The sequence below is a fragment of the Amblyomma maculatum genome, chromosome 4, assembly GCF_055883805.1.
Source record: "Amblyomma maculatum isolate TAMU_Amacu chromosome 4, ASM5588380v1, whole genome shotgun sequence".
In the NCBI taxonomy this organism is placed as follows: Eukaryota; Metazoa; Arthropoda; class Arachnida; order Ixodida; family Ixodidae; genus Amblyomma; species Amblyomma maculatum.
Window position 1 is genome coordinate 130320370 of NC_139347.1, and position 27802 is coordinate 130348171.

The 27802-nt window shown below is 44.2% G+C and overlaps 1 protein-coding gene across 1 annotated transcript; it reads left to right on the top strand.

Moving 5' to 3' along the window:
• Positions 1-1376: 1376 nt before the first annotated feature.
• On the top strand, positions 1377-27503 carry LOC146192580 (uncharacterized). Its single transcript, XM_084600059.1, has 4 exons — positions 1377-1534; positions 5194-5279; positions 13349-13441; positions 27111-27503. Exons 2-4 carry the CDS (start codon positions 5258-5260, stop codon positions 27335-27337), a joined length of 342 nt encoding a protein of 113 aa, XP_084456185.1. The 5' UTR covers positions 1377-1534; positions 5194-5257; the 3' UTR covers positions 27338-27503.
• The last annotated feature ends 299 nt before the right edge of the window (positions 27504-27802 follow it).

Sequence of the window (27802 nt, forward strand, 5' to 3'; positions counted from 1 at the left end):
ATGTCATCATCATCATCAGCCTGCCTATACCCACTGCAGGGCGAAAACCTCTCCCATATTTCTCCACTTAACCCGGTTCTGTGCTAGCTGCATCCACTTGACCCCTGCGAACTTCTTAAACCCATCCGCCCACCTAACTTTCTGCCGCCCCCTGCTACGCTTTCCTTCCCTTGGAATCCAGTTTGTTACCCTAAGCGACCATCGGTTATCCTTTCTTCGCCCTACATGTCCTGCCCATGCCCATTTCTTTTTAAATTCCACTACAATGTCGGTAACTTGAGTTATTTCTCTGACCCAATCTGCACGCTTCCTATCTCTTAATGTTACCCTACCATTTTTCGTCCATAGCCCCCTGGGTTGTCCTCAACTTGAGTAGAACTCTTGGTTAGCCTCCACGTTTCAGCCCCATAGGTGAGTAGAGGTAAGATGCAACTGTTATATACTTTCCTCTTTAGCGATACCGGTAAGCTGCTAGTCATAATCTGTGAGTGCTTGCCAAATGCGCTCCATCCTAATCTCATTCTTCTTGTTATTTCCTTTTCGTGGTCCGGATCTGCGGTTACTACCTGTCCTAAGTATACATATTCGCCTACTACTTCCAGTACTTCGCTACCTAATGTAAACTGCTGTTCCTTCCCGAGGCTGTTGAACATGACCTTAGTCTTCTGCATATTGATTTTCAAGCCTACCTTTCTACTTTTCCTGTCTAGGTCACCAATCATTATTTGCAGTTCATCCCCCGAGTTGCTTAGCAAGGCAATTTCATCAGCAAATCGCAGATTACTGAGGTATTCTCCATCTACCCTTATCCCTAACTGCTCCCATTCCAAGTCTCTGAATACTTCCTCTAAGCAAGCTGTGAATAGTACTGGGGAGATCGTGTCTCCTTGCCTAACACCTTTCTTTATAGAAATTTTGCAACTTTTTTTATGCAGAACTATGGTTGCTGTGCAGCTACAATATATATCTTCCAGCACCTTCACGTATGGCTCGTCTACGTAAGTAAAATACTGGAGTGTTTCTACAGAAGAAAAGAGCCTAATATATTTAAACCTCGAACTGTTAAATTTATTATTATTCTCTTGATTTCAGCATAACTTCGCTCTGGTCGCATACATAAAATGCTTAATATTAGTTCAACATTGACCTATTGGGTTTTAGTAAGCGCTTGAAATTCTCGGTACGAATCCATGAACACAATCTCTTTTGGACACAGCTGGTTATGTTAATATTCTTTAATTATGTACGCGTGTAAGAGCGTCATGTTGTTTTATATTATGGAAGTGAAAGCCTGGCAGTATTTGGTTTACAAATTAACATTGACAACACACGTGGTGACGCAAATGTGTGTGACATCGGACTTTTCAATCACAACAGAGGCAGCTTGTATAAAGGAATCCCTCTCGATTAGCTCGCTGCGTCCAAAATGGAGCCCTGGACTGAGTTGTTCATAATGAGCATTCTTTGCATTTATTTACCTGGCGCTGCAAGTGATTGTTTGAAGAAAGAAGCAGTGTCTCGAAATTTGGCCAAGGCAAGTAGAGTTTAGGGCGTTTGCTATCTAGGAATTATACTGTGCGACGTTCGTGTCAGTAGGATTTGTTTGGTGCAGTTGAAGTGACAAATACATTGGACTACTCACCGGTATAAAGTTCATTTGATGCCACAGTCTCTCGCACAGTCTACAATAGAGTCCATATGGATTGTTCACAAAGTCTGATTCAAATGTCCGGGTCACAGATGCACTTTCTGAAACTCCAATGGAGTGATCAGTCACAAGACGTGCCTTCATAACCTCTTCTGTTGATTCCCGCTGATTGAGCTCTTTCATATGGCGAATCCATGCGCCGTCAGTTACGCTCGGCAGTCTAGCACCACCGCTTGGCAAGCCGTTCCTCTCTCTGTTCGAGCGCTCATGCTGCTCCCAGCCTTCCTATGCTCATTGAAGCCACCTCTGTAAACTGCAGTTCTTCACAATGGTTACGCTGAGGTAAAAGGCATTTTGCACGAAAGAGAAAGCTCGGAATCCGCTGACCGCCACTACCGGGTGACTCGTCTACTCGGGGCTACTGTAAGCCTGCTCATCTTCAAATCAAATGGCACTCCTTGTCTGGTTTTAGACGCACACCATGAGCTCCGCAGGTACCCTATACACTTTCCCTTAAGGAATACTGCTAACCTGACGTTCAGAATTTGAGAGCGCTTGCGAATTGGGCTCCAGCTAAACATTTTATTCTCCTAGTGATTTTCCTTTCGTGGTCTTGATTACGTCTCTCAAAGCCGTTAGTTAAACGCAAATACTAGGCCATGAACGATGCTACCGGTACACACATAACATCTTTTTAACGTTGTTGAAAAGTTTGGGGAAGATTATTGCATCCAGCTAGGTGGCTGTCAGTGTTCAAAATTGGCGAATATTGGCCAAATCAGAAGGCCCTATTATTATTGTCCTCGTCAAAAGTTCAAGTTCAGGTTTATATTGAACATTTGAAAATAAATGCTCATCAAATGCGCATGTAAATGTCATATGATGTATTTGTCAGAAATAAAGTTTATTTTGTTTGCTTTCGGAAAAGGCTTTGCAAGCTTCATCGATAGCACCTAAAAGGGTATAGCAACTCTACGCACCGTCCATTTAGCCATGTAGTGTGAATAATGCACATTCAAGTGGCAACTGCGTGTGACCATGCGCCTGACTTTATTACTTCTCCAAGTGTTGCCGTAAAAGTCCCTGACGACTATGGGCTGCTATCTCATCACCCACAACGCATTACTAACCTAGCAGAAGGTAATGGTAGAATGGAAGAACAAGATGGCTACGCGATATTGAAGAAAACGGAAAAAGGGTTGAGGGACGCAGAAGCCTCAGCTCGAAAGCCAACGTTTCGACAAGAGGATTTGTCTTTGTCGGGGCAGCGCGAGCCTTACTGGCGGGGTTTATGCAGGCTTTTACTTCGGAAGAGGAAAAGCAGGGAAGGGGGACGAGCAGCGCAAGAAATGAAAAGATGGAGATGGGTATCTTCAAACTTGAAACCCGCAGCCCTAATACATGTAAATTGAAATAAAAAGACGGCAGCAGCGGAGAAAGGTACAGTGCAAAGTACATGATGAGTCAGCAAAAGAAGGAGGTTCGTACCAACTTAGAAACTAGTGAACCCGCTGAGAGAAATCTGAGATAGCACAGTCCCGGTGTTAGCTCGTAGATGGAGCATTTTAGGTCGGCACTTAATTGAGTTAACTTTCCAACAAAAATACATAGGTTAAACCGCCCTGCTGTGCTCTTTTCTCCACAGCAATAGTTTTCTTTTTCCCCCGCCGAAAGCTAATCAACAAATCTGGCGGTGGCACACCGAAACAAAACCAACAAAAGGCACTCTGTGCAATGGCTACGGTGGTCATGTTCTCAGCCCAGAATCCCGAGATTAGAAGCGCAGATTGGATTCTATATATGGGAGAACGTCTCTGGCAGGAAAGTGCCTGCGAAAATCAAACGCATATACGTTGGACGACCACGATGAAAATGAATCGTCAAAGCGCCTGCGAATATATAAGCGTATATATTTTGGATGATCGTCAAAAGCATACGCGATTATATTTTCGCAGACAATGACAATTTCTTTTTGTAGTGGTTGTCCAAGATAGAGACGGTTATATGTTTGCAAGCACTTTGACAATTAATTTTTCTGGTGGTTGTGCAAACCATATGCGGTTATATGTTTGCAGACACTTTGACCATTTTTATTTCGTAGTGGTTATCCAAAATATACGCTCTTATATGTTTGCAGGCACTTTGGGAATATTGTTTTCGTAGTGGTCGTCCAAAATAAATGCGTTTATTAATTCGCAGGCGCTTTGAAAATTGTTTTCCGTAGTGGTCGTCCAAAATGTATACGCGTTTATGTTTGCAGGCACTTTGAGAATTTTATTTTCGTAGTGGCCACTACAAAAAAAGAATTGTCAAATTACCTGCGAACATACAAGGTCATATTTTTTGGCCGACCACTATGACAAATAGTTGTCGAAGGGCCTTCGAGCATAGAAACGCATATATTTTGGACGAACACTGCTGAAATAATTCTAAATGTGCCGGCGAACATGTAAGCGCATATAGTTTGGACGACCACTACAAAAAGGTATTGTGAAATTGTCTCCGAACATATTATCGCGTATGTTTTGACGACCACTACAAAAAACGAAATGTCAAATTACCTGCGAACATATAAGCGCATATAGTTTGGGCGACCACTACGAAACATAATTTTCAAAGGGCCTGCGAACATATAAATGCATATATTTCGTACACCTTCCACGAAATATTCTTGTAAATTTTCCTGCGAACATATAAGCGCATATCGTTTGGCGACCACTATGAAAAATATTTGTCCAATGGCCTGTGAACATATAAATGCATATATTTCGGACCTCTACGAAAATACTTGCAAATTTTCCTGCGAACATATAAGCGCATATATTTTGGACGACCACTACAAAAGAGAAGTGAAGTGCCTGCGAAAATGAAAGCTCATATATTTTGTACGACCGCTACAAAGAATAATTGTCAATAGGCCTACAAACATATAAGGGCATATATTTTGGACGGCCACTAAGAAATAAGGTTGTCGGCGGGGCATCAACAGCCACTGCTGTCGCCTCACGCGTGTGGCACATTAAAACAGTATGCGCAACACCAGAGTAGAAGTAAAATTTAGTGAATTGTTCGTTGCGAATTCCCTTTTCATTTTTAAGAGGGAGAGGGTTGAAAGCGGTTGAACATATTTTGCGCAGATGTTGATACCTATTAATTCCTTACACTAAATCAGTTAACTGTTTCCTTTTTCCTGCTGTACCTTGTCATATAAGTAGTTACAAATGACCTGCGCCTATTTTAGAACATCCCTGAATTTAGGTGTTATGTTTATCCCCGTATTACAACCCCATAATAGAGTCGTGCTTTCTTCTCTTGTTAACTAGTTCATGGATCCAGGCCGACATATTTGGTCATTTGAGGAGAGTCCGGAGGCTAAGTTACTCCTGTGTACGTCAGACCTCCCCACAAAGATTAGCGACAAGGAAGTTTTCTTTACGAGGTATACTCAAGACAGCACTGGGTGAGTTGCTTCAGCTCATCTAAACTGAACCTCTCAAAATGCGCATGTAACAATCAAGTGAAGTACTTTTTCCTACTTTTTACAGGAATGCCGTTTTGAGGCTTAAGGGAACGTTCCTTGACTTCCACCCAGAAGAAGGGCCTACCATAATGCTCGTCGGAAAAGAGGACGGTAAGAAAGTCCGAATTTTTCATGCAGTAATTTGCATGCCACTACTGTACGAGCATTTCACGCTTCCGTTTCATATTGCCAAGAAGTTTGCAATGTCTTCTTATTCATTCATGAAGGCGATACCACACTGTGGTGTCTGTTCGTGACTCAAAGAGCAGCACACATTTCTGTAGTGAATGTAGTCGCTTGCTAACGCTTCTACGTTATTATAGATCGCCATAGTGTTCTCGAGTCCTTATCTCGAAGCTTGTTTGTCTGTTTTAAATATGGCGCTGCTCGTTTTACGATGTTCTGGGTTGGCGTACGTAATCTGCTATCCTTAAATCAAAACTTATTCGTCTATTTTAAAAACAGCTCTACCAACAGCTCCCCAGAGTTCTTCATCAGCGACCAGCGAACAACATTTGTGCTCTTGCTAGCGCTGATTTCAATTCATTTAAAGGCAGAGTTGCACCTGAGTTGGAGACTCATCCCCAGCTGAATCAAGAAAACAAATTAAACAATAAAGTAAAACGAGAAATAGCCGGAACCTGCTAAGCAGTAGCAGGCTTAAACCACTGAAAAATTAACGAATAGGGCTCATTTGACCAAAATATTAATTTAGTGCAAAAAGCCAATTGGAAGAACAACTTTGGTCGCACAAAAAAATGCCGTTCTAAGGACTCAGCGACAACAAGGGGTGGATGATGACTCGCAGGGCTGGTTAAAGGTGATGAAATTGTCAAAGGTAGCCATGGTGGTGTCAACAAAAAAAAATTTAGTTGTAAAACGTAAAATAATAAAACGAAATAATAAGCATGAGGTCGCAGCAGGATAAGGAAGGTGCACTTGGAGGGCTGAACAGAGTAGCGGGCCGGTGGTTCTATGAAGTGGTTCTTGACTGGATGACTCGATGATTGGCAACGGCTAAGGTGTATTAATGAATTCGTATTGAGTGGAAATCTGCATAACTATTAAAAAATAATAGAATGCAGAGGACAAAATAGGCATACGTATGTGTATGATACTTACATGACCTCTATGCCTGACATGAAACATTTCCATTAAAACGCTGTTTATACAAATATTTCATGGACACGACTATTTCATCCATATGAACACCTGACTGAAAATTATGAATTGAAGTTATATGAGCGATAATTACCCGACAGACTGTTCACTCCCGAATGCATACTTATGCACACATACTACATACACACAGGCACATGTACTCACGCTCCCAACTATAACTGCGGCACTCGGCTCCGTTAAGGGCAGGCACAGGATGCACCCAACTCAATCGGTCAGAATGGTCCCCATCAGAGACCCCGAGACCCCTTACAAAATGCATGTTGATTTCTATAGCAATTCGGGCCAGATGTGTCCACATCATCATCAGCAGCAGCAGCAGCAGCATCATCAGCCTGATTATACCCACTGCAGGGCGAAGGCCTCTCCCATATTTCTCCACTTAACCCGGTTCTGTGCTAGCTGCATCCACTTCACCCCTGCGACCTTCTTAATCTCATCCGCCCACCTAACTTTCTGCCGCTCCCTGCTACGCTTTCCTTCCCTTGGAATCCAGTTTGTTACCCTCAGCGACCATCGGTTATCCTCTCTTCGCACTTTCCACTAGAATGTCGGTAACTTGAGTTATTTCTCTGAACCACTCTGCACGCTTTCTATCTCTTAATTTTACCCCTACCATTTTTCGTTTCATAGTCCACATACGCTATTGAAGCTCATCAATAATTATCGACATCACTGAAGGGGCAGTTTTGACCTATGTAGAGCGTGGGCCGAATCCGCACCACTGAAATTCTATTGATTTCAGGCTCAAATGCTTCGAAAACTCTGCAAGCGACGCATTTTGATTTTATGTTACCTTTCTACTCCTAAAATACAGAAAATAGTGCACGAGCATCGGTTTACCAGGAGCAGACACGAGGTGGTTTGCATTAACGCAAAAGTAGTGCGGTACATCTCCTATCTGCGATACGTCACCACATGCTCTGCACGACCAATCGACAGTCCTGTCAGGTCAGTGCCGGATAATAATAAGTTATAGTGAGGTTTAAAAGAACAAAAAAAAATGACCTTGTTCTTTTAAGCCCCAATAATCTTACTCACTCATTAACCTACTCTGACCTGATTAGATTGTTGATTGGTCGAGCAGATCATACCATGTGTTGACTGATCACAACAAGGATATGCGCTGTACTACTTTTTTATTAATATAAACCAGCTTGTGTCTGCTCCCGGCTAACTGTTGATCTTACACCATTTTCTGTTCCGCAGTGGAAAGGAAACCGAATTGAACTTCGCGTTAATGTGAAACAAGAAATAAGGATTACATCATTGGTGAGCCATACCATGAGCTGGGTTGTTTATTCGCTTTATTTCAATTCATGCGCAAGGTACGACGCCAGGCCGCGCTTTGCGTAAAAGTCTGATACGTCCGGGAACTCCTTGTATGTGTATGCTGAAATACAAAATGTACACCATTATTAAGCTGTGGCATATACTAACCGAGAATAGAGCCAAGCTACTGTGCGCGCACCACATCATAGCTCAAGAAATTGCATTTCTTGTCTAAAATAAGTGGGTACTGTCTTTCACTGCTTAGATGGTATCGACCGCTGCCTCCACAACTCGGCAGCATTCCGTAGGCTCATTTCTCCTTGATAAACAATATATGCTAGCGCCAAAGTTTGAATTGTGAATATAAATGACAAAGCACCTCGGAAACAATACTGCGCAGAAAATGTCAAGCAAAATTACCAACTACAGGCACTGAAATCAGTGGAATCTAAATCTCTGCAGCTCCATCATTTTTGTTGCCACAAAAATGTACTGCAAAATGGTGGAGCTGCAGAGATTGATAATCCACACCGTGTTACAGATGCTTAATATAGTCCCATTATTGTGTCCGTCTCAGCGCAAGTACCGCACGAAAGAGTACAGCACTCTGCCGAACAATCCATCAAAAATGGCCACCGTTTAAAAGAAACAAAGTGTCGCCACCCCGACTGATGTTCCACCGGCACAGTGTTCCCTCTTGAGACAAGCCTCGTTCTCCCCCTTTCCCCGTCCTCTTTTTACCCGACGAGGCTGGCTTGCCTGCCAGAAATATGTACATATGCGCTTCATTATCTTGTAGCGCATATATTGTACAAGACTGGAATAAACACCAAAAAGGACAAGCAAAACACTCACCAAAATTTAGACGCTCAGCCCGCGCCGGCTTTTTGCTTTAGTCCAGAATGCCTGCGCCTGTCCTACTTCTTAAACACGTCTTCTTCACGCAGGAGCGGCATCCCAACAGCAGAGTATTCCGATGAGTTCGATGCGTACGGACCTCACTTCATCATCGCGCTCTTATTTGAACAAAACCAACTTTGTGATAACCACCACCAAAGAACCTACACAGGGTGCTTCGCTCACAGTGCAACATGCGACCACGGTGGCGGAAAAGCACCAACTGAGGCGCCACTGTACTCACAGTCACGCACATCCGCGTTGCCGTGCAAAGAAAACGGGGCGCAGAAAAACTGTTTCACTACAGGGAAAAGTGGGGAAGCTGCCGCTGCCACATGAATTCGGCCATGCTGAAGCCGAGCCGGATAAAGCAGAACAGACACACAGCGGGGAGCCCCCCACCCCCTAACAGATAGGAAGCGACCCCGACCTTTCCCGACTTACTGGCGCCATCCGCGCGGCGCGGGAAGAGTGGGAAAATGGAGAACGGCAAAGCGGCCTAATGCGTGTTTGAAGAAAAGACTCGCCGAAAGAAAACGCGCGTAATACTAAAGGTTTGTTAAATGCAGCGAATGTTTTTGTTATTCTTAATCACTCGACTCCGCAGGATCGAACCGTGATTATTAAACACCCCAATGCTTAAAGCAACTAAATTTTAGTGTGCTTTTGACTTAAAAAAAGGGAAGAAAAAATGAAAAACTTTCGAGAGATACGGCAAACACCCCTGGGCTTCTGCAGAATGCCAGACATTGAAGCATATAGTAGTACAACAGGTTTAATGGAACTCTGTCCTTCCCTACATAATAGGTTGAATCTAGGATTTTGTTCGCTAGTGTGATGACTCACTCAACTTGTTTCGTGATAAATATAAAAGATATATGTCCTATCACTACAGTTACCTTGTGCAACGTACAGAAGACGATCTATTGCGAGTTTTGATTAGCAGTCAGCCATACCTTTGCATTAATGATGAGTGAAAATGTCGGTCCCCAAAAAGTTGAATGGTGTTCTATCAAGTGAGCAGTTACAAAAGGAAGGGAAGCTCCCGAACCGGCGCTGGCAGCACTCAGCGGCGCTGTGTACACGCGTGTCAGTGATTCCCCATGAGAAGGCTGCACCCTTCATTCTCCGAACAGCAGAGATGAGAAATCGAAGTTTCTGTATTATTATTTACTTTCCTACACTTTAACACAAAAGGTGCCGCATCGAGTCCCTCAATTTACCTATCGCATGCTTCTTACCTTCCAGTAGCGAATCCGTGTTCAGGATTTTCTTATGTCGCAGAGCCTGCCCACAGGCGCTCTCTGAAAACAGTGTTCTCATCACCCCATGTATAGCACGGAAACATTAAAGTAATTTTACATTTTTGCTTCAGTCGAAGGTTATTTTGATAGTATTAGTGTCTTTTTTTTTTCAAATATTTTACCAATGTTACATATGAAGGCTAGTATAGTGTTTCAAAAATTATAATTTAGCATGTATGCAACATAAATGTAACATTATTGGAAATACAGCAATCCTGCACGAGCACGTAGGCCCACCCCTCGTAATGGTATACAACTTGAATGCTTTGCAAAAACCATAGTACAGCACAACAGCTCCATACCACAGCCCAAATCCTACACTCACCTCTGAAGAAATAGCAGAGCATAAAGTTAAGCTTTTATATGCATCACTGATGGTTATCACATGAGTGATAGGGGCGAATCGATAATAACCAAAGCTTCCAGACAAGATTACAGGGTTATGCATTCACTCAATTGCAGGCATCATCTGAAAGATCTAGTTGAAAATCAGCGTTGTTTAAAAAAAAATACAAGCTTAACAGGAGAAAAAGTTCAGAAGTGCCGGAGCTAAGCACTTGAGATATATTAACTGTGCTGTTCTATAAAATATTATTTCAACCTGTAAAAGATGTTTTGTCAGTGCTAAAGTTTGGAACATCTTTCCATTCATTATCATGTCTCTCTCAAACATTGCATCTGCTCTAACACATGCTATCAGAACAGTATACCTCCCCCACTATTGAAATGTTTATATATATGTTGCAGGCATAATCAAGTACCTATATATATAGAATTTATGTAACGAATCCGAAGGTAGCCACTGGCTAAGAATACAGATGCTTCCACCAACAAGAACATCGTATACGTTTTTTGCGCAGTAAATGTGATTAAAACAGCAATTCTTTGTAACAATAAATATTGCTTAAAAACAACATAAACATTAATTTATATTATGGTACCATTCCAAAGTCAACAATAATGTAATGTTTATTTTGAATGTACCACTAATTTTATTTTTATGTCACGAAACGTTGGGCAGCATTCAGATAACTTCGATAATAATTTTTTAACATTATAATATTTTAACATTATTCTAATGTTCGGTGGAGCCTGGGCAGTTTTTCGGGATCTCAAGCAGAGCGCAGCGACGACAGTCTATCAGTTAGTCATTATTTATTGCTTTCGAAAGCATTCCTAAAGAAGCATATTTTCAGCCAGCTCCTTTTTCAGCTGCGGAACCGAAAAGCGCAAAAATTAGAACGCCACTGCCGAAGAGCGCTGGCTTTACTCGCGTCTCTACGCGACTGTCACTCCTCCTGCACATTCTGTGCACATGCGGCCTTGCCGCTTTCCCCTACGCCAGAGAACGAACGCTGGTGTCGCGGAGCAAACTACAGGTAGGGTTCCTTATTACAAAATAGAGATGCACCTGCTTGCGGGGGGTCAGCTGCGTGTCGTTTCGGCAACAGTATGCACTCGCAAAGGCAAAGGTCACTGATGGTGGACATTTTGGGAGAGCGGGCGGGCCAAGACAACAACCACTTTCGCGGTTCAAGGCGCCGAGTAGTACAGGAAGGATGCGTCGAAACTATAAGGCCAAATTAGCGTTGACAACCATGGCATGAAAGAGACCAGGTGCGATGTCCGCGCGATGCGACACGGGGCGAAACGAAGCATTGTGTTCTTGTGTATGTTATTTACTCCCTCACCTATTGGGCTGAAACGTGGAGGTTAATGAAAGGGTTCTACTTACGTTGAGGACAGCGCAGATAGGTATGGAACAGAAAATTGTAGGTGTAACGTTAAGAGGTAGAAAGCGTGCTGAGTGGGTCAGAGAAATAGCTGGAGTTAATGACATTCTAGTGGAAATCATGAAAAAATAGGCATGGGCCGAGCATGTTGTAAGAAGAGAGGATAACCGATGGTCGAAAAGGGCAACAAATTGGATTCCAAGAGAAGGGAAGCGTAGCAGGGATGACAGGAAGTCAGTTGGGTGCATGAGGCTAATTGGTTCGCAGGCGTAAAGTTGACGCAGCTATCGCAGCATCAGGTAAATTGGAGGAATATGGGAGAGGCCTTCGCCCTGCAGTGGGTATATTCCGGCTGATAATGGTGATGGCCACATCCTAGGTTGAGCATCTTAACTTGATAGCAATTGAAATAAAAGTAAAGCTATTTACGTTGAAAAGGCAGCGCAAAAAATAAACCTATAACGAAACTAGACACGCAGGAGTGGAAGCGTGGGCGAGTTTGTGATGGTTCGATTGGTGCATAGCGCTAAAAAGACAAGGACACAGCGAGACACGCAGGACGGGCGTCCTGTGTGTCTCGCTGTGTCCTTGTCTTTTTAGCGCTATGCACCAATCGAGACACGCAGCTCGGAATGCTTTCAAACTTCTGCATTTGAGAAGGCTTCAGTGCATCCGTGTAGATTTTTTTTTCGAGCGAAGAAATTATACGATATCGAAATATACGTGTTTGCAACCGGAGTTAATACTCTCGCCATATCTCAACTGCAACAAGCAAGTAAGCAAATGCACTTAAGCTATTTGCAATACCACTTTAAAAGTGATATGGGTGAATACTTACATTTCTCGTCTCGTTATTTGTGTCTTTCGTTTTCATGGCTTCCTGATCTGTTGTGCCAATGCACTGATTGCTGCGATAGCCTGTCTGGGTGGTTAAGACGCTCGACATCTATCAGATTCAATTTACCCGGTTTCAAACCCGACCACGACGGCCCGTATTTCGACGGAGGCGAAAAGCAAATGCGCCCATGTGTTGTGCGATAATATTGCACGTTAAAGATCCGCAGGTGGTAGTAATGATTCCGTAGCCTTCTACTAAGGCACCTCTTTCTAGCCCTTCGTTTTCGATGTCACCTTCATAAATTCCCTCAAGGCGCTGGTCAGCTATTCACGGAGATGTGTGAATAATATTTTCCTTTCTTAAAGACCGATTTACAATTCTTTTATTTGAGACAAAGGTTCGCTCTTTAATTAGTGGCATCTCAGGTAAGAGTAAATATTTTGGCATTTGTTATATACTGCAGCCAACCTTTGAAGTCTTTTATTTGTACTTTTTTTTTAGATTTCCGCCAACGTGCGGCTTTATCGCTGTGATTACAGCATCGGGATAGTTTCTGCATTCTTTGTTTGTTCACGCTTATTGTCAGCCTTATTTATCGCACAAAGATGCGTCGAGATGTATCTCGAAGATTTCAGCCACTCGCGTGTGTGTCTGCGGTGTTCCAGGTTGTGCTGCTGACCGTTTGCGGCTTTGTCCGGAATTTATTTGCCGCCTTTAAATGGTGCGTTGACATGCGCGACAGGCATTCTAGATCGACGATTGCCGAGAACGCTTGTCGCTATCGCCGCCACCGATTGCTTAGTTCTTTTGCGGGCGCAATACAGCCCAACACAAAGTTGTTTTTAGTGCGATTAATCTGCCTTCTATTTTGGTGCCCTCGGCCTTGTCATCACCAAGTGACAATAGTATCTACTTGCCAGACTGCTCAATACTTAATGAACATCCTTGTCTTTCTAGGAAGTCCTCCCTTCCAGTCAGAATTACTGGTCTACCAAGATGAAAAGAACAGTTGCGGCGTCTTTCTAGTTCATGCACTGACGCCCATTATTGGTGAGTTTTTTTTTTTCAGTAACGCTATGTGAAGGTAATGAGTTTTTCGTCCATTGAACAAAGCCTAAGGCCCAACTGTGGTTGTATGTACTATATACAGGCCTCATGCCACGTTAAATGGGAGCTGCTGGGCAGCTTCGCACTCAGCTCCAATATGGCGCCTTAGCTCCATACTGGAAGGTATGGTGAGCCTGGCGCCCTTCCCCTTTAGTTGGAGCACTTCCTGCCTTCCCATACTAAATGAAGTTTGTCAACGGCCAGCGGTCGGTTCGTGTTTCGCTTTACGATTTCGTAATTGGTCTAAGGCTTTGAGTAATACCATGATGTATTACTCGATGTCGAGGCCGACATCTACCACTTTCTGTGGGACTGCCCAGCACTCAAACCAACACGAATTCGGCACCTGAGCATAGCTGGCCTTTCAGCAACCAATCCTGCCTCATACGTCACTTGGACGCAGGGACCTCATCATCGCTCACTTCTGGACTTCATAAAATGAACCAACCTTTTTCCATTCATTTAATCATTCATTCATCCTTCATCTCATATCCTACCGATGCCCTGAGGCAATAAATATCGACTTAAAAAAATACCATTTCGTGGTTTCGTTGTGAGTAGTGTAAACCATTGAGCAAAACATAACAAAGCAGGTAACATTTAGTTCGTTTTCTTTTTCGCATGAGCCGCGTGGCAGGGTATACTTCACCGATACACTTTGGAACATCTCTTCGCTTATCTCCTGGCTTTACTCGATGGAAACGGACAGATAACCACAAATTTCGCAGCAATTAATACGCAGCAGTCTGCATCCAGTAGTCTATTTCTAAATCCTTGAAACATTCTCCAGACGTGGTAACAGCATATATAAAAAAAAATCAGGTACTGAGGCCAACAACGACAACTCATGGCTGCAGTCACGCTGGAAGGCAAGGCAAAATCGCTCACTTCGAAGTGCTACAGGTATCGAATTGCTTATGCAATGAGCGCTATATTGTACTTCTTACTGCTTTCTCTTATCGCGGGAATTTTATCCCTACCGCCGGCGGCTGCACATCGATAGAGAAACGTCCGTGTGCTGTGCGATGTGAGTGCACGTTAAAGATCCCCACGTGGTCGAACTTACTCTGAAGCTTCCACTACGACACCTCTTTCTCTCTTTCCGCTTTCAACACCATATTTCTCTCTTCCCTTACGGCATGGTCAGGTGTCAACATAAATAAGCGGGACAGATACTACGCCTTTCGCTTCCTGTTAACAGATAACCGTGGGATGGATGGATCAAACTTTATTAACTTCCAAAAGGCTATATTAGAGACGTGATGGGTGACCTCCTAGTCCGGCAATTCATTGGCCTTGAGAGCAACTTCAGGCCTGGTAACCAGTCTTGGCTGGTGCTGTGGGTCATCGCTGCACAGAATGGCCTCCCATTACTCTCTAGTCGGCCTAGGGATTTGATATACAGGTGGCGTGTTCTGGCATTCCCATATCATGTGGTATATGTCTGAAACTTAGTCGCAGTACCTAAACTGAGGGCTGTGTAGCATAGGTTACCACTGATGTAACGTTTTCGGTATTTGGAGAGTGTTTGTTCGTATGCGCTGAAGCGTATGTTCCTCGGCTTTACTTAGTGTTTTGTGAGGTAGCCGGTAAACTTCTAATCACTCTGTGTAGAGCCAGTTGTTCCCCGTACGGCATTGCGCTGACGTCGATTGCGTCGGAATCGCTTTTCATGTCGTGCAATGTGCGGGATACGGCCGGGTGAGGGTTGGCCCGGTGAAGAAGTGCTCGGGCATGCCTATATGCGGCGTCACCCTAGCGAAAAAACCGTAAGAGGCACAATAATCGCATACAGGTCTCTCATACTAAATCCATACATATCTCATGCAATTTCACATAGTTCTCATACGTTGAATAATATTTGTATGAGATTATATGAGATTTATAGTAGTTTAGTATGAGAAATTTGTATGAGGTTATTGTGACTCGTTAGGTTTTTCGCTAGGGCATTACCTCCCCTAAATCATGTCCCAAATGTCCTGGGAACCACACCACTGTGGCAAGGATCGGCGGTCGTTTCGTCATGAGTCTTAGTGTTGTTGTGTGGGTTGTGCCCCTCAGGAGACTGCGGCACGCGTTTTGCGAGTCCGTGAGGACCGTTGCTTTTAAGTTGTTTTTAGGACCGAGCTGCAGCAAGACGCAGGTTTTGCTGCAGCTTGACAGGGCGCAGATCTTGTTGCAGCTCGGCGGGGCGCAGGTAACGGGGAGGTGATCCGGCAACGGGGCGGAACGCATGCGGCTCGGGGGAAGGTCGACGGACATCGCTGTAAGTCAGTATGCATGACTTCGGTAGTGGTGCTGGAGTTGCCGCACCGCTCGCCGGATTTCATCACGTATGACGTGACCAGTAGATGAACTCATTGTAGGCGGAGCATCCAAGTGGAGGTTTTGCAACTCTTCGCTGACAATGCTCCTCACAAGCTCTCGCAGTGCCTCGTCCCTGGTTGTTGTCACTCACGAGCACTAGTGTGCGGCCGCTACGCTCACCATGCCGGCCATATTGGGCACTCCCCTCCTGAACTGAACGTTCCATGCTAACAGCTTCTTTGGCGAAATCAGCGACAGTGTTTGGAGGGTCGCAGCCAGTAAATAGCTGTTCGTTCACATCCCGCATGAGGTGACGTACCTTCGTGGCCTCGGGCATGGTAGGGTCTGTCCGATTGAAACGTTGTGTCATTCTCAACAGACAGCCACACTCTCATTTGACTGCTCAGACTCGAACGGATGGCAATCCGCGTTTGCCTTTCACGCACTTGAGCTGAATGTTACGAGCAACTCACAGCGAAAAGCTGCCCGGTTGTAAAAGGACGCCTCGTTGTTCTGTAACCACGTCTTGGCGGTGTCTTGCAGAGCGAAGTACATGTTCATCAGCTTCGGCTTGTCGCAATATTGGTTGGACGCGGCCACACGGTCAAACGTGGCCAGCTAGTCTTGCAAATCCGCGAACCAATCACCGTGAAGTGATGGCGATGATCGAGGAGCGAGAAGGACGAACGGTAGGGCTTTGCTGGAGTACTGACCTGTCCGACTGCCTGTAGTGGATGATGTCACGGATTTCCCCGGTGTGGTCAGTAGCTGAAACTCCGGTTGCAGGCCTCGGAGACGACAGCTTGCTTTATGGACTAGGGTGGCATCTTAGCGTCGGTGAGCAAAGTCGCTGATGTCTTCATGGTCAACGTACATGGGATGTTACCCGGCATGGTCTACCAAATGTCGCCGATAAACGTGGCAAGCAGCAGAACAATCGACCTGGTCGTTTAATGCGGCAAAGTTCGTGAGAGATGAAAAAGATGCTCGGCCACGTGCCAAGATATGATTTGGCCGCATGGTGGCGCAAAAAGAGGGGAAGATGGGTGGCAATATGTTGCTCGTTTTAGGAAGTGTATTTGTCTAGTAAAAACCCGCTACTCGCTGCAGATAGCTTTGCACAAGCGAAAAAAGCAGAATTCCCCAATACCAATAAACATGCATATGGAGCGCAATATTGGCTGGAGACAAGCAAGAGCCGTAGACCTTCTACAGGCGTGGGACAAAAAAACCAAATACGCTGTACATAGGTGCAGCAGGTACTGTAAATGGGGTTGTGACCATAGCAGTATAGACCCCAAACAGAGACCTCATGAACTGCGCCTCGATCAAGACCACAGACCCGGACTGTGCAGAAGAAGCCACTATATCGCTCGCGGCTTCTTCCGTGGCAGATCCATGTAGTCCGCCCTTTAATGATCCCAGGATTCTGCACAAGCACCGCGATAAATTACCCAGGAAAATCAGCGAGGCATTTCACTTTCCCAAAAACAACGACATATGTGTTAGCACCCCATCTGTACTCATTCATGACTATGATCTGCTGTATCTTGGTTGTTTAGTTTCACGTTATCAGGTATCAGTGCTGTTAGTTCTGCCCATGTGTGCTCTTGATTGTGAATAGAGTATATATTTGTGTTCTTTTCAACAAAATCTTCAATTGCTAGTCAGGGCTGGTCCCGTCTTCTTTCTACTCTTTCGTCTCCGTTGTTGCGCTGTTTTTTGCCTAATATTCTTGTTGACTCATTCGGTAAAAATCCGCAAGCATCTCTCTAAGTAAAAATCGAACACAATGAACGACAGTATATTCACGTAACAATGGGTGTGTGCGCTCGCCGTGGCGCTGTAAATAATATTTAAAGCAAAAGCCTACTATACATAAGGTCGCAGGAAAAAATAGTTACAATGGCGGGCTGTCAAGCCAAAGCTATTTTTGGAGTTTGCGAGCAGCTACAGCAAATGGCTGCCATCGATGGAATATCAGCAGCAGATTCCGTCGGCGAGATGAGCCTAGCGATAAGCTGAGCCGCCCAGCGGATAGCAGGGAGCAGTGCAGCGAGCTATGTGATGAACTCCTGCATGCAGCGGAAAGACTGCGCTAGAATATGGTTGCAAGGTGGTAAGGCAGGGTTAACACCGTACAGTGTCTCTTATAACCATCTGCACAAATAAAATATTTCAAATAAAAAATGAATATCAAGCGCAATGCAAAATTATGTCCAAAGCGCAGCTACATGTCATGTGTCGGCATACGCTGCAGAGGCAACCGCTAAACATTAGTCGAACCCAGTGCCGACGTTTCGAGGGACACCGTTTGCTTACGCGGAGAGGCGCTGTCACGACACTGCAATATATGACTGCGAAAGCGGTTGTTGTCTCGCGCTTCGTGTGACCATGAGGTGTGACCAGAAAACATCCTTCGCGCTAACACTTACGCACAAAAAAAAATGATGTCACCGCCAGGAGTCAGTGCCGCAGCTGTGCCGCAGAAGTTAGGCAGAATGAAAATCCCAGAGATAAGGACACAGATAACCGAAAGCAGGAGCCAACAGTTGGGAGAGGGAGAGAGAAGGCCCAGGTGCTTATCGCCGGAGATTCTAACATGGACAGGTGCAAGCGAGATATCTTGGAATGTGTAAGTGGTGATAAGAGAGTGTTGGTCAGAGCCTTCCCAGGGAGAACAATGAGGGCAGTGCTAAAAGAGAGTAAAAATAGGCTGTTGAAGAATTCCGCAGAGCGCAGTATGGTAATAGTAGCCGCGGGGCTAAATGATGTCCTAAATGGTGACGCTGCAGCAGTGGTGGAAAGTTTAGCTAAGGGAGTTGACGAGATTAGGGAGATAGCACAGCAGACGCAGATAGTTGTATGCACAGTACCAGAGGTGCTAGGATTGAACGGAAAGATGGAAAAGGACGTGGTGACAGTTAATCAGGACATAGGAAAGTTAAGCCTAGAGAAGCGTTTCGAAGTGGTTGAGGTAAACAGGGAGGTACATAAAGCAGGTTTTGGTAGGGCTTTTCAGCGAGATGGCATTCATTTTAACAGAAGGGTGGGAGCAGAGATCGGCTGGCGCCTAGCAGGCAGGGCTGTAGCTTTTTAGGGGGTCCGCGAGGACTCCGTGCACAGAGGTAGTTAGAAGTGAAGCAGAAGAAAGTGTAATAATGGAGGCTGAGCCCCCAAAAATGGCAAAGAGTAGGTCGAGAAAGAAAAGTACAAAAAAGAAATTTACCACTAGGATCAGCTACATAAGCATGCAAGGAGGTAGAAAAAAAGCGAAATGGCTAGAGATAGAACAGCAGTTGAAGGATGACAAAATAGGTGTGTTCGCTCTTTGCGAGACTCATCTCAGGGATCTAGAAGATCCGCCGTTTATAGAAGGCTACGTCTGGGAAGGGTGCAACAGAACGAGAACGGAAAAAAAGGGTGGAGGGGTAGGTATGTTGATACACCAGGGAACAAATTGGCAAAGAATTAAATCATCTCGTAAAGAACATATCTGGGTTTCAGGAACAATTGCCGGCATAAGGACATGGCTAGGGGTAGTTTATTTAGGAACAGGACATCAATTCAGGCAAGAAAACAGGGACCTTGTTGAATGTCTCAGTGACGATAAAAGCCAGTTTGGAAACGGGGCCAATATTATTCTACTGGAGGACATGAACGGCCACATCGACGATCTGGATGGATACACGGATTGTAACGGCAAGCTAATGCTAGATATCTGTGAGCGACACCATCTAGTTATAGTAAATAGAGAAACAAAATGTGAAGGCCAAATCACGTGGGAATTCCGCAACATTCAGACGACCATTGACTATTGTCTAATGTCGCAGGAAATTTATAGCAAGGTCACAAAAATGGAAATAGACAAAGAAGGGGAGTGTAGTCTGGGAAGTGATCATAAACGTATTAGTCTGCAGATAGGGCCCTTGATGAAAAGAGAAATGGAATTTAGACAAACCGTAAACACAAAATTAAACGACGATCAAATAGCGCAGATAGCAGCAGACATAGAGGAAGCAATAGAGATAAGCCCCATGGAAGACTGGAATTATGAACAGGTAGAACTACTCATAAGGAGGAAAATTCAGGAGGTTAAAGTAGCAAACCGCTGGAATGGAAAGAGGAAGCCACGGAGCTGGTGGAATAAGGAAATCAGGGAAGCTATTGAACAACGACGGGCTGCTTCAAGGGAACACCGAATGGCAAAGAAGGCACAGGAGGAAATCGACCAAAAATGGGAATCATATCGACAAAAGAAACTTCAAGTGCAGGCCCTCGTCCAAAGTAAAATAAGACAGTCCACCGATCGCTGGATGGCTGATATAGACGATGCCTCTAGAGGCGGAGCAAGAAAATTTTGGAACCATATAAGCTGGCTAGGGAAGAAGAATCAAAGAAAGCAGGATCGGATTCAAGATAACGAGGGAAATTGTTTAAAGGGAGATAACGCAGTGAACTACATTACATCAGTTATAGCCGAGTCATTTAAGAGCGACGATAGGGTAATCTCCGCAAATTAGGAAGCAACACAAGGTAGCAGAATACAAAGCAGCTTAGAACTGACCAATCTAAACTGGAAAAAGGCTGAAAAAATATTCCTAAAAACACATCTACAGGAATATATGGAATTCCGATCAAGCTGATTAATTAACTCGGTCGAAAAAGTAAGGAAACGTTGTTAAAAGCTCTGGAAACAGTCATAACGAATAAGCCAATTCCGGACAGCTGGCGGCAGAGTAAAATGAATTTGATTTATAAAGGGAAAGGAGACAGGATGCACATAAAATCCTACAGGCCGATTACCATACCATCTGTTATGTACAGGTTAGCCATGCAGGCGGTGAAATTAAAGGTGCAAGCATGGGTTGAAAGTAACAAGATACTCGGAGAACTTCAGAACGGCTTTAGAAATGGTAGGCGCTTAGATGATAGCCTGTTCGTGCTTACCCAATGCATCGAAATATCTAGAGTGGAAAATAGACCTTTGTATTTGGCCTTCCTGGACATAAACGGGGCGTACGACAACGTAAGCAGGGAACTCCTGTGGAACATATTAAAAGAAGAAGGTACCGGTTATGAGATAATAGAGTTCCTACAGGAAATATACCGGGATAACAAAGTAGAAATTACGTGGGAAGGGATAAGAAGTACGGAGGATGTCAAAGTATTCAAAGGATTAAGACAAGGCTGTCCTCTATCACCGGGGCTGTTCATGCTCTATATGATAAACCTGGAACGGAGGATACAAGACAGTACCCTAGGTTTAACCTGTCATATAGATTAGGTGGAAAGGCGGTAGAGCAGCGCCTCCCCGGTTTGATGTATGCAGACGATATTGTGCTGCTAGCTGAGAGTCTGGAAGAATTGCAAACTCTAGTTAAGTATTGCGGAGACGAAGGGGACGCTCTAGGCTTCAGTTTCAGCGCAGTTAAGTCGGGTCTGATAATTTTCAACGGCTCAACTGATCAGGGTCTTAAAATACAAGGCCTTGAAATACCTAGAGTAGCAGAATATAAATATCTGGGGGTATGGGTAAACGAAGGATTGGCATACATTGGAAAGCATGAGCAATCACTTAAGGCCAAAGGGCGAAGGAATGCCGGGATAATGAAGCATAAGGCATTGTGGGCATACAATAGGTATGAGGTTTTGAGGGGTATTTGGAAAGGAATTATGGTGCCCGGACTTACTTTCGGAAATGTGGTTTTGTGCCTAAAATGAGAGGTACAGTCGACATTAGAAACAAATCAGAAATCCGTTGGACGATTAGCATTAGGTGCCCACGGTAAAACTACAAATGAGATGGTACAGGGAGATATGGGCTAGGCATCTTTCGAAGTACGGGAAGCTCAGAGTAAAATATTATATCAGGAACCCCTGAGGAAATTGGACAGTAACAGATGGGCAGCTAAAGTATTTAAATACCTGTACCTAAAAAGTGTGGACTCACAATGGAGGAAAAGAACTAGGAAACTAACTAGTAGGTATGCTAGTAACAAGGAGGGAGAAATAAAGAGCATTAAGCAACAGGTGAAAAACACAGAAGGTAAAAATTAGATAAATTCGATGGAAAAGAAACAGAGTGTGGAATTATACCGAAAGTGGAAAATGCAGATCAGGAAGGAAGACTTTTTTGATAACTCAAGAGGCAGTGCCCTACTTTTTGAAGCTAGATCAGGGTGCCTTAGAACACGCAGCTACAAAAAGAAATTTAACAATGGAGATGACGCATGTGCTGTATGTGGAAACTCCAGTGAAACAATTGACCATATTATACTCGAATGTAATGGTATCCATCCGGAAGTTGGTGCAGGCGCAATCACTGTTCCTGAAGCTCTTGGCTTTAGAGATAACAGTGGCCGGGTGAATAAACCGGCGGTGGAAACTAGCAAAAAACGACTGGAAGATTGGTGGCTTAAAAGCAGAGAAGTGACATAAAGTTAGTAATGTAGGAACAAAATTTAATAAATAGAATGGTGGTTTAGTTAACCATTCTAAATCAATAATTAAGATATAGGGAGAAAAATGAGCATGATAGCTACTGCTACCACCCCGTTTCAAAGGGGACGCTTCTATATTCCATCCATCCATCCATCCATCTCTTCGCCCCCGCGCAGCTTACTGGCTGTTTACTGTCACATGGTCATACGCCGGCATGTATGGCCATTCGCGCGAGTCTGAAGCTGCGCTGCGCTTTCTCGGCGGCTGCCCGGCATGTTTGACACAATAGTCTTTTCGAATTTCGCTCGATCTGCACAAGACACGAAGAAGTTAATATATCTAGGTGCAGATAATGCCAAAGTGTGGTTCTTTCCGGTGCAGCAACAGAAGAGAATGCGGCAAAGGGGTGATTATAAGTAAACGAGGGCCTGTGCAGGTTCACCGCATCCGGCGGCGCATGTTATTCCCAACAAAGAACAACCAGTTGTATGAGATAAACGCAGTGCGAACTTATCGGTGTCGGTATATTTTTTGTCTTACATTTCATCCACTGAGGGTCACTAACGTGTCTCTGTAAAAATCATAAGGTTCTCTCGATGTTCTTATTCGTGACATCTGCCTTTTCTGTTATCTTAATTGTCTCCAAGTTTTTTTTTTTCAATGCTGCTCATTGATCTTGCCTGCTGGTGCTCGTAACCGTATCTGCACTGTGTAATAGGTTTCTCACGTGGATTGTTGCCTTTAAACCTGCTGTCCCTCGCAGTATCATGTAATCTAGGAAACGTATTTTTTGAACAAACGTAGATTCGAGAGTGATATACTATACAATATGGAATTTTGTGCGCATGTGCAAGCGCGCACCACACATTTGCACATTTCTATGGAAGCATGGCAATCGCAGGTATTCTGCTTACCTATTATGAGAAGCTCTATATACCGCCGTATTCATCAAATTTCCACGCTGGTAAAAAAAAAAGCGCTGAGGGGGATAGTAGTTTAAACAAAATGTCTCTTATGCATGAGATAAAGATAAACTAAAAGTGTGATTTCCCAGCAGAGCCCTTACACACTTACGTGCCGTTAGACCAACCGCAGTATCCAATATGAACACTTTAGTAAGCCTACATTTGGTCTCTTATAAATTTTTAACCCTAAAATGAATCCCTGTGCTGCCAGGCTACTGTGGCCATCTTGCTTTTTTTACTTTTCTGTGGTTTCAAACGCGGTCCAAAGTACCAGTCTGGAGTGTGAATGCAAAGCCTCATAGGAAACACCAGCCCAAACTGGTCACATGCAACGTTTTTTTCTGTGAGTTTTGCGGGTTTATTCCTTAAACATCCACAAAATATTTTTAAAAACAGGCTTCGAAAAACGAAAGCTGTTCCATAAACCGCCACATAAAAGTACCTGCAGTCAAAGACGCCGAGCATCGTAGTCAGTTTGCACAAGAAACACGAAAAATAAACACCGACGTGCAACAGCTAGCAAGAAAATAAAGATCTGCATTACAGGCGCTACCGCTGAAAACAGAGATCAAGGTCAAGAAATTAAAGCGTATGTTGCAGGCACACTCCCATAAACCACTCACCGCTGTTACAACGCACAGCTTTGCCATAAAGTGAAAATGATAATACAGGAAATGCCGCAAATCTATCAGAGCAAGAATTAAGATTCTCAGCTTCGTGAAGAGGTCGGAGGCAGTTTAAATTGCGCTCTGTTGATTAAAATAAATATAGGGAATATCGCAGAGGACGATATGAAACATTTTGGGTGTACATCGAGTCATGTTTAGGGGGGGATAATTATACTAGACGCGGTCCTTTTATTTGTATATGAATTTGTGTCCATTTTGGTTGGGTCATTTTCGTGTGACTCGGGTAAATGTTGCCCGGGCCTACTTTTTGGTGACCATGGAAATGTGCGCTCGTTCATCACAAATGCACGTCAATATTGGTCTAATTTGGCCTAGGTGAATTTCACGTGAGCTGAGGCTGATTATTGAGTCCCCCCCGTTCAAGGTTGGTGGTGACCATCGAACTTGGCTCAGTTCATTACACTTGGACACCAACTTTGCTCCAATTTGACCGAGTTAAATTTTCGGGTGGTCCGGGCCAACGGTCGAGTCAAAGGCCATGTCTACCATGGTAGATAGTGGTAACGGTATTGACTCACGGGTGGACATGGTATTTTAGCTTTAAGACAGGCTGTTGCTCAGGTAAGGATTCAGAAATGACCCTTGTTTAGCAATTGTAGTTGTGAGGTAGAGCATTTGCTCTAAAGCGAAAAGGCCAGCAAAGCGAACTTTTCGCGGGTTTGTCCCGTGCGATGGCCCTTGGGTACCAACCACTGTTAATAAAAGCATTCATACGGCAGACGAGGAAGGGTACATGAAGATTTGCGGCCCGTCGACAGAGCGTACAGGAAGCCAGTTTGTTTTTGATTTTTTTTGTTTGTTTTTTTCAAGTTATCAAAGGACTTTACAGAACACTTTGCCGCACGAAGAATATTGGAGACCAAAATTCTACCAAAACTTATTGACAGAGTCAAGTTTCTCGATTTTGCGCATGAGGCAGTCAGAGTTTAACAGCTTGTTGCGACGAAGAGTATGTAGTGTTGTTCCGGTTGCAGAAATGATGTAACTGCGGTGCAAGGCGAACCTCCTAAAGGAGTCATAAATAAGCGAAGTCGTCGCCTCGACGAAGCTACTCATCAATTAACCTCCCCCCTCCCCGCCCCCTTATGACTGCGGGTTCCGGAGAAGATTCACATGCAGCCAGTAGAGGAGGGAGCCACGCGCTTTGCCCTGCTGCCTTTCTCTGCCATGTTACTGCGAGTCACCCGCGGTCCTCGTCGGCAGCCTGGTCCAAAGAAAATTTCCCAGGATTCAACTGCTTTGAATATCAAGAACTGTAGCTTGGCGGCTGATACCGGCAGTTCATTGGCACAGAGCGCGAAGGGGACTCGGCGGCCAAAGAACAGCACGCCAGGTTTGGGAAGTGTTATTGGCTCCAGAGAAAGAAGGCAGACTGTTAAGTCGGCGTTCCACCACCACATTCTAACACAAGCCACAATGTAAATCAAACATAGGGTTGTACTTAGGTATGGTTTGTTGCAGTGACGCGAAAGCATTTCTCTTACTCTCACCTGTGTCACTAGTGCTACAACTCTGTTATTTCCACAAATGCACACCGTTTCTGGACAGGGGCCTCTACCACGATTAAATGAAGGAGCTACACCGATGTACCTTCAACAAAAAGAGTATTGCACAGCACAAAAAAAAATTCTATTTGTAACTTGGTTAATACGACGATGTTTATAGAACAGCGCCAGAGTAGTTTGCAGGTATACTCAAGGTGTGAATGGCTGCAGCGACTGTATAGTGTTCTCGTGCTTGGGCCAGGAAAGCTGATATGCTTGAACGTTGTTTCGATTCCTGGCGGTGACACGATTCTTTATCTTTGTCGCTATGAAGTATGTTTTCTGATCACGCGTTCTGGTCCCACCAAGCATGAAGCAAGAAACGCTTTCGTATTGATATGTGTAGAGAGAGTGCCGGCAGCTGCACTGCTACTGGCGCGGCTGGAGTTGTCAGCAGACGCGCGCAGAGGGAGGCTTGAACACCTTAGTTGGAGTAACGGAAACAGTAGAGTTCAAGAGAACTTTTTGTTGAGGTAGTACTCCAGTTCTTCTTTTCTTGTGTGCGTGCGTGTAGTTTTGGTGCCTTTATATTTAGAATAATAAAGACTTCACGCCGGCACCTTCATTTCTGTGGACGAAGTGTTTACTTTCAACCGCGTAAGGCGTCGAAACGAGATGCGCTTGCCTGTGCCTTATTCTTTTACTTCGTCTTGCGTCACTGATGTTGCCAGGAGTCCACCATGAAGAGACGCATTAAACCTAAACAAATTCAACCCACGCTGTCTTCTTTCTTTTGATAATTTGGTATAGAATCAGTGACAGAGGTCGCTTCACATCATGACGGCTTTGCGCCAAGGTCCGTTACCTAGTACAGAAGCAACCAGGACAAATCTGATTGTCAAATAGCTGATGGTATGATTGCTTGAACGACGCGGCTTTGCTACCCGACAGCAGTGAACTAAGGTAGAGTAAATGAATTCAAAACGGATAATGGATCCTCATGAATGGAACCGCAGTGAAGTTGTGAGAACTCCATGCTGTAGCCGCTCGAGCAGTAGTGTAAATTAATGATTGGTTGTCCGAAAAAATGTAGCGCGATTAGCCCTACTCCTAAAAACGTCATGAAACGACTACATTCGCTTGATTTTACTGCTCAAACTGTTGCGGTACACCGTCCCTGGAAATAATTCATTGATGTAAAAAGTAGATCGAAAGCTGCCCTGCACTGCTTGCTTCACCGCTGTCGCGGACAGGGATGCGCCACCGCCTCTCTGTGTCACATAAAGATAGCACGATAATTGTAAACCGGCTTGTAATAATTAGCACACCGTAAATGCGGCAGCTGCGTATCTTATTTCCGCGCAATATGAACTGCTCTAACTTTCCGCCTCCATATTTGACAACCGAATACGCTTATTTAGTAGGCATTTGGTTGGTTTATGTAAGTACACTTTGGGGTAAATATATCTGACGTTTTCTTCTGTTTGAAACAGCGCTACAGCCTAGGAAAGCGAAACGAGCACCCGTAAGACTACCTCAGCCTATAATGCGTGACTACTTTGCGTTTTGTAGTAATCGCGGTATGAAAGATGACTCAGCTGTGCTAATTATTACAAATAAAATAATAAAATGAAACGCGTGGGACAGAGCGCACAATTAAACGCTGATCAATTTATTGTCGTTAAAAAAGCCTCTGCTACAAGTTATGTCTCTCTATTTTCAGAGGACTGCAATCCCAACGTACCAAGTTCATTATGTGAACTGAGGGATACAAGCAACACAACTCAAGCAGCACAGAGCTCTGACTGCTACAGTACATTTCTGCATATTTGTAAGCCGAGAGGCAATCATGTCAATGCTGTACCTCAGGAGCAATGGAATCACTTCGGCAGTAAAAGTAGTTATGGTGACCGGTGTAAGCCGCTACCTGAATTGCTCCCGAATGCTTAGGATAGGCTAAGAGGCCTACTACTAACAACGTGTGCAGTCGACTTGGCGCAGTGGGAAGTCGCAGTGCCTTTACAAACTGCAGCCGTTATCATCAACAACGTTTTGGAAAGTGCAATGAAGTTAGTGTATTCTATACTTTGTTTCGTCTTTGTTTGCAAATAAAATGCTGTACAGTTTAAGTATATTTTCATTTGAAATGGATGTGCATTGTGAAATGTGTATCTGCAGCTACATACGCAACAAACGCTGCCATAAAACTTGGAGATTTTCTCTTAATCTCCAGAAATTCGACACTGTCTATGAATTTTTTTCTGTATATTGTAGAAACAATTTAACATTCACTACAGAAATGCAATTTAATTTTTATATATTTATTTATTTATTTAAGACATTACTACAAAACTATTGTCTTTTGAGACGTGACTAAAGGCAAGGAGGCCTGACGAGGTCACGCCTCCTTGGGGT

Coding starts and splice junctions, on each gene's coding strand:
- LOC146192580 (XM_084600059.1), top strand. CDS start 5,258: ATGCTCGTCGGAAAAGAGGACG. Junction 5,280..13,348: donor GCTCGTCGGAAAAGAGGACG/GTAAGAAAGTCC, acceptor TTGTCTTTCTAG/GAAGTCCTCCCTTCCAGTCA. Junction 13,442..27,110: donor TGCACTGACGCCCATTATTG/GTGAGTTTTTTT, acceptor CTCTATTTTCAG/AGGACTGCAATCCCAACGTA.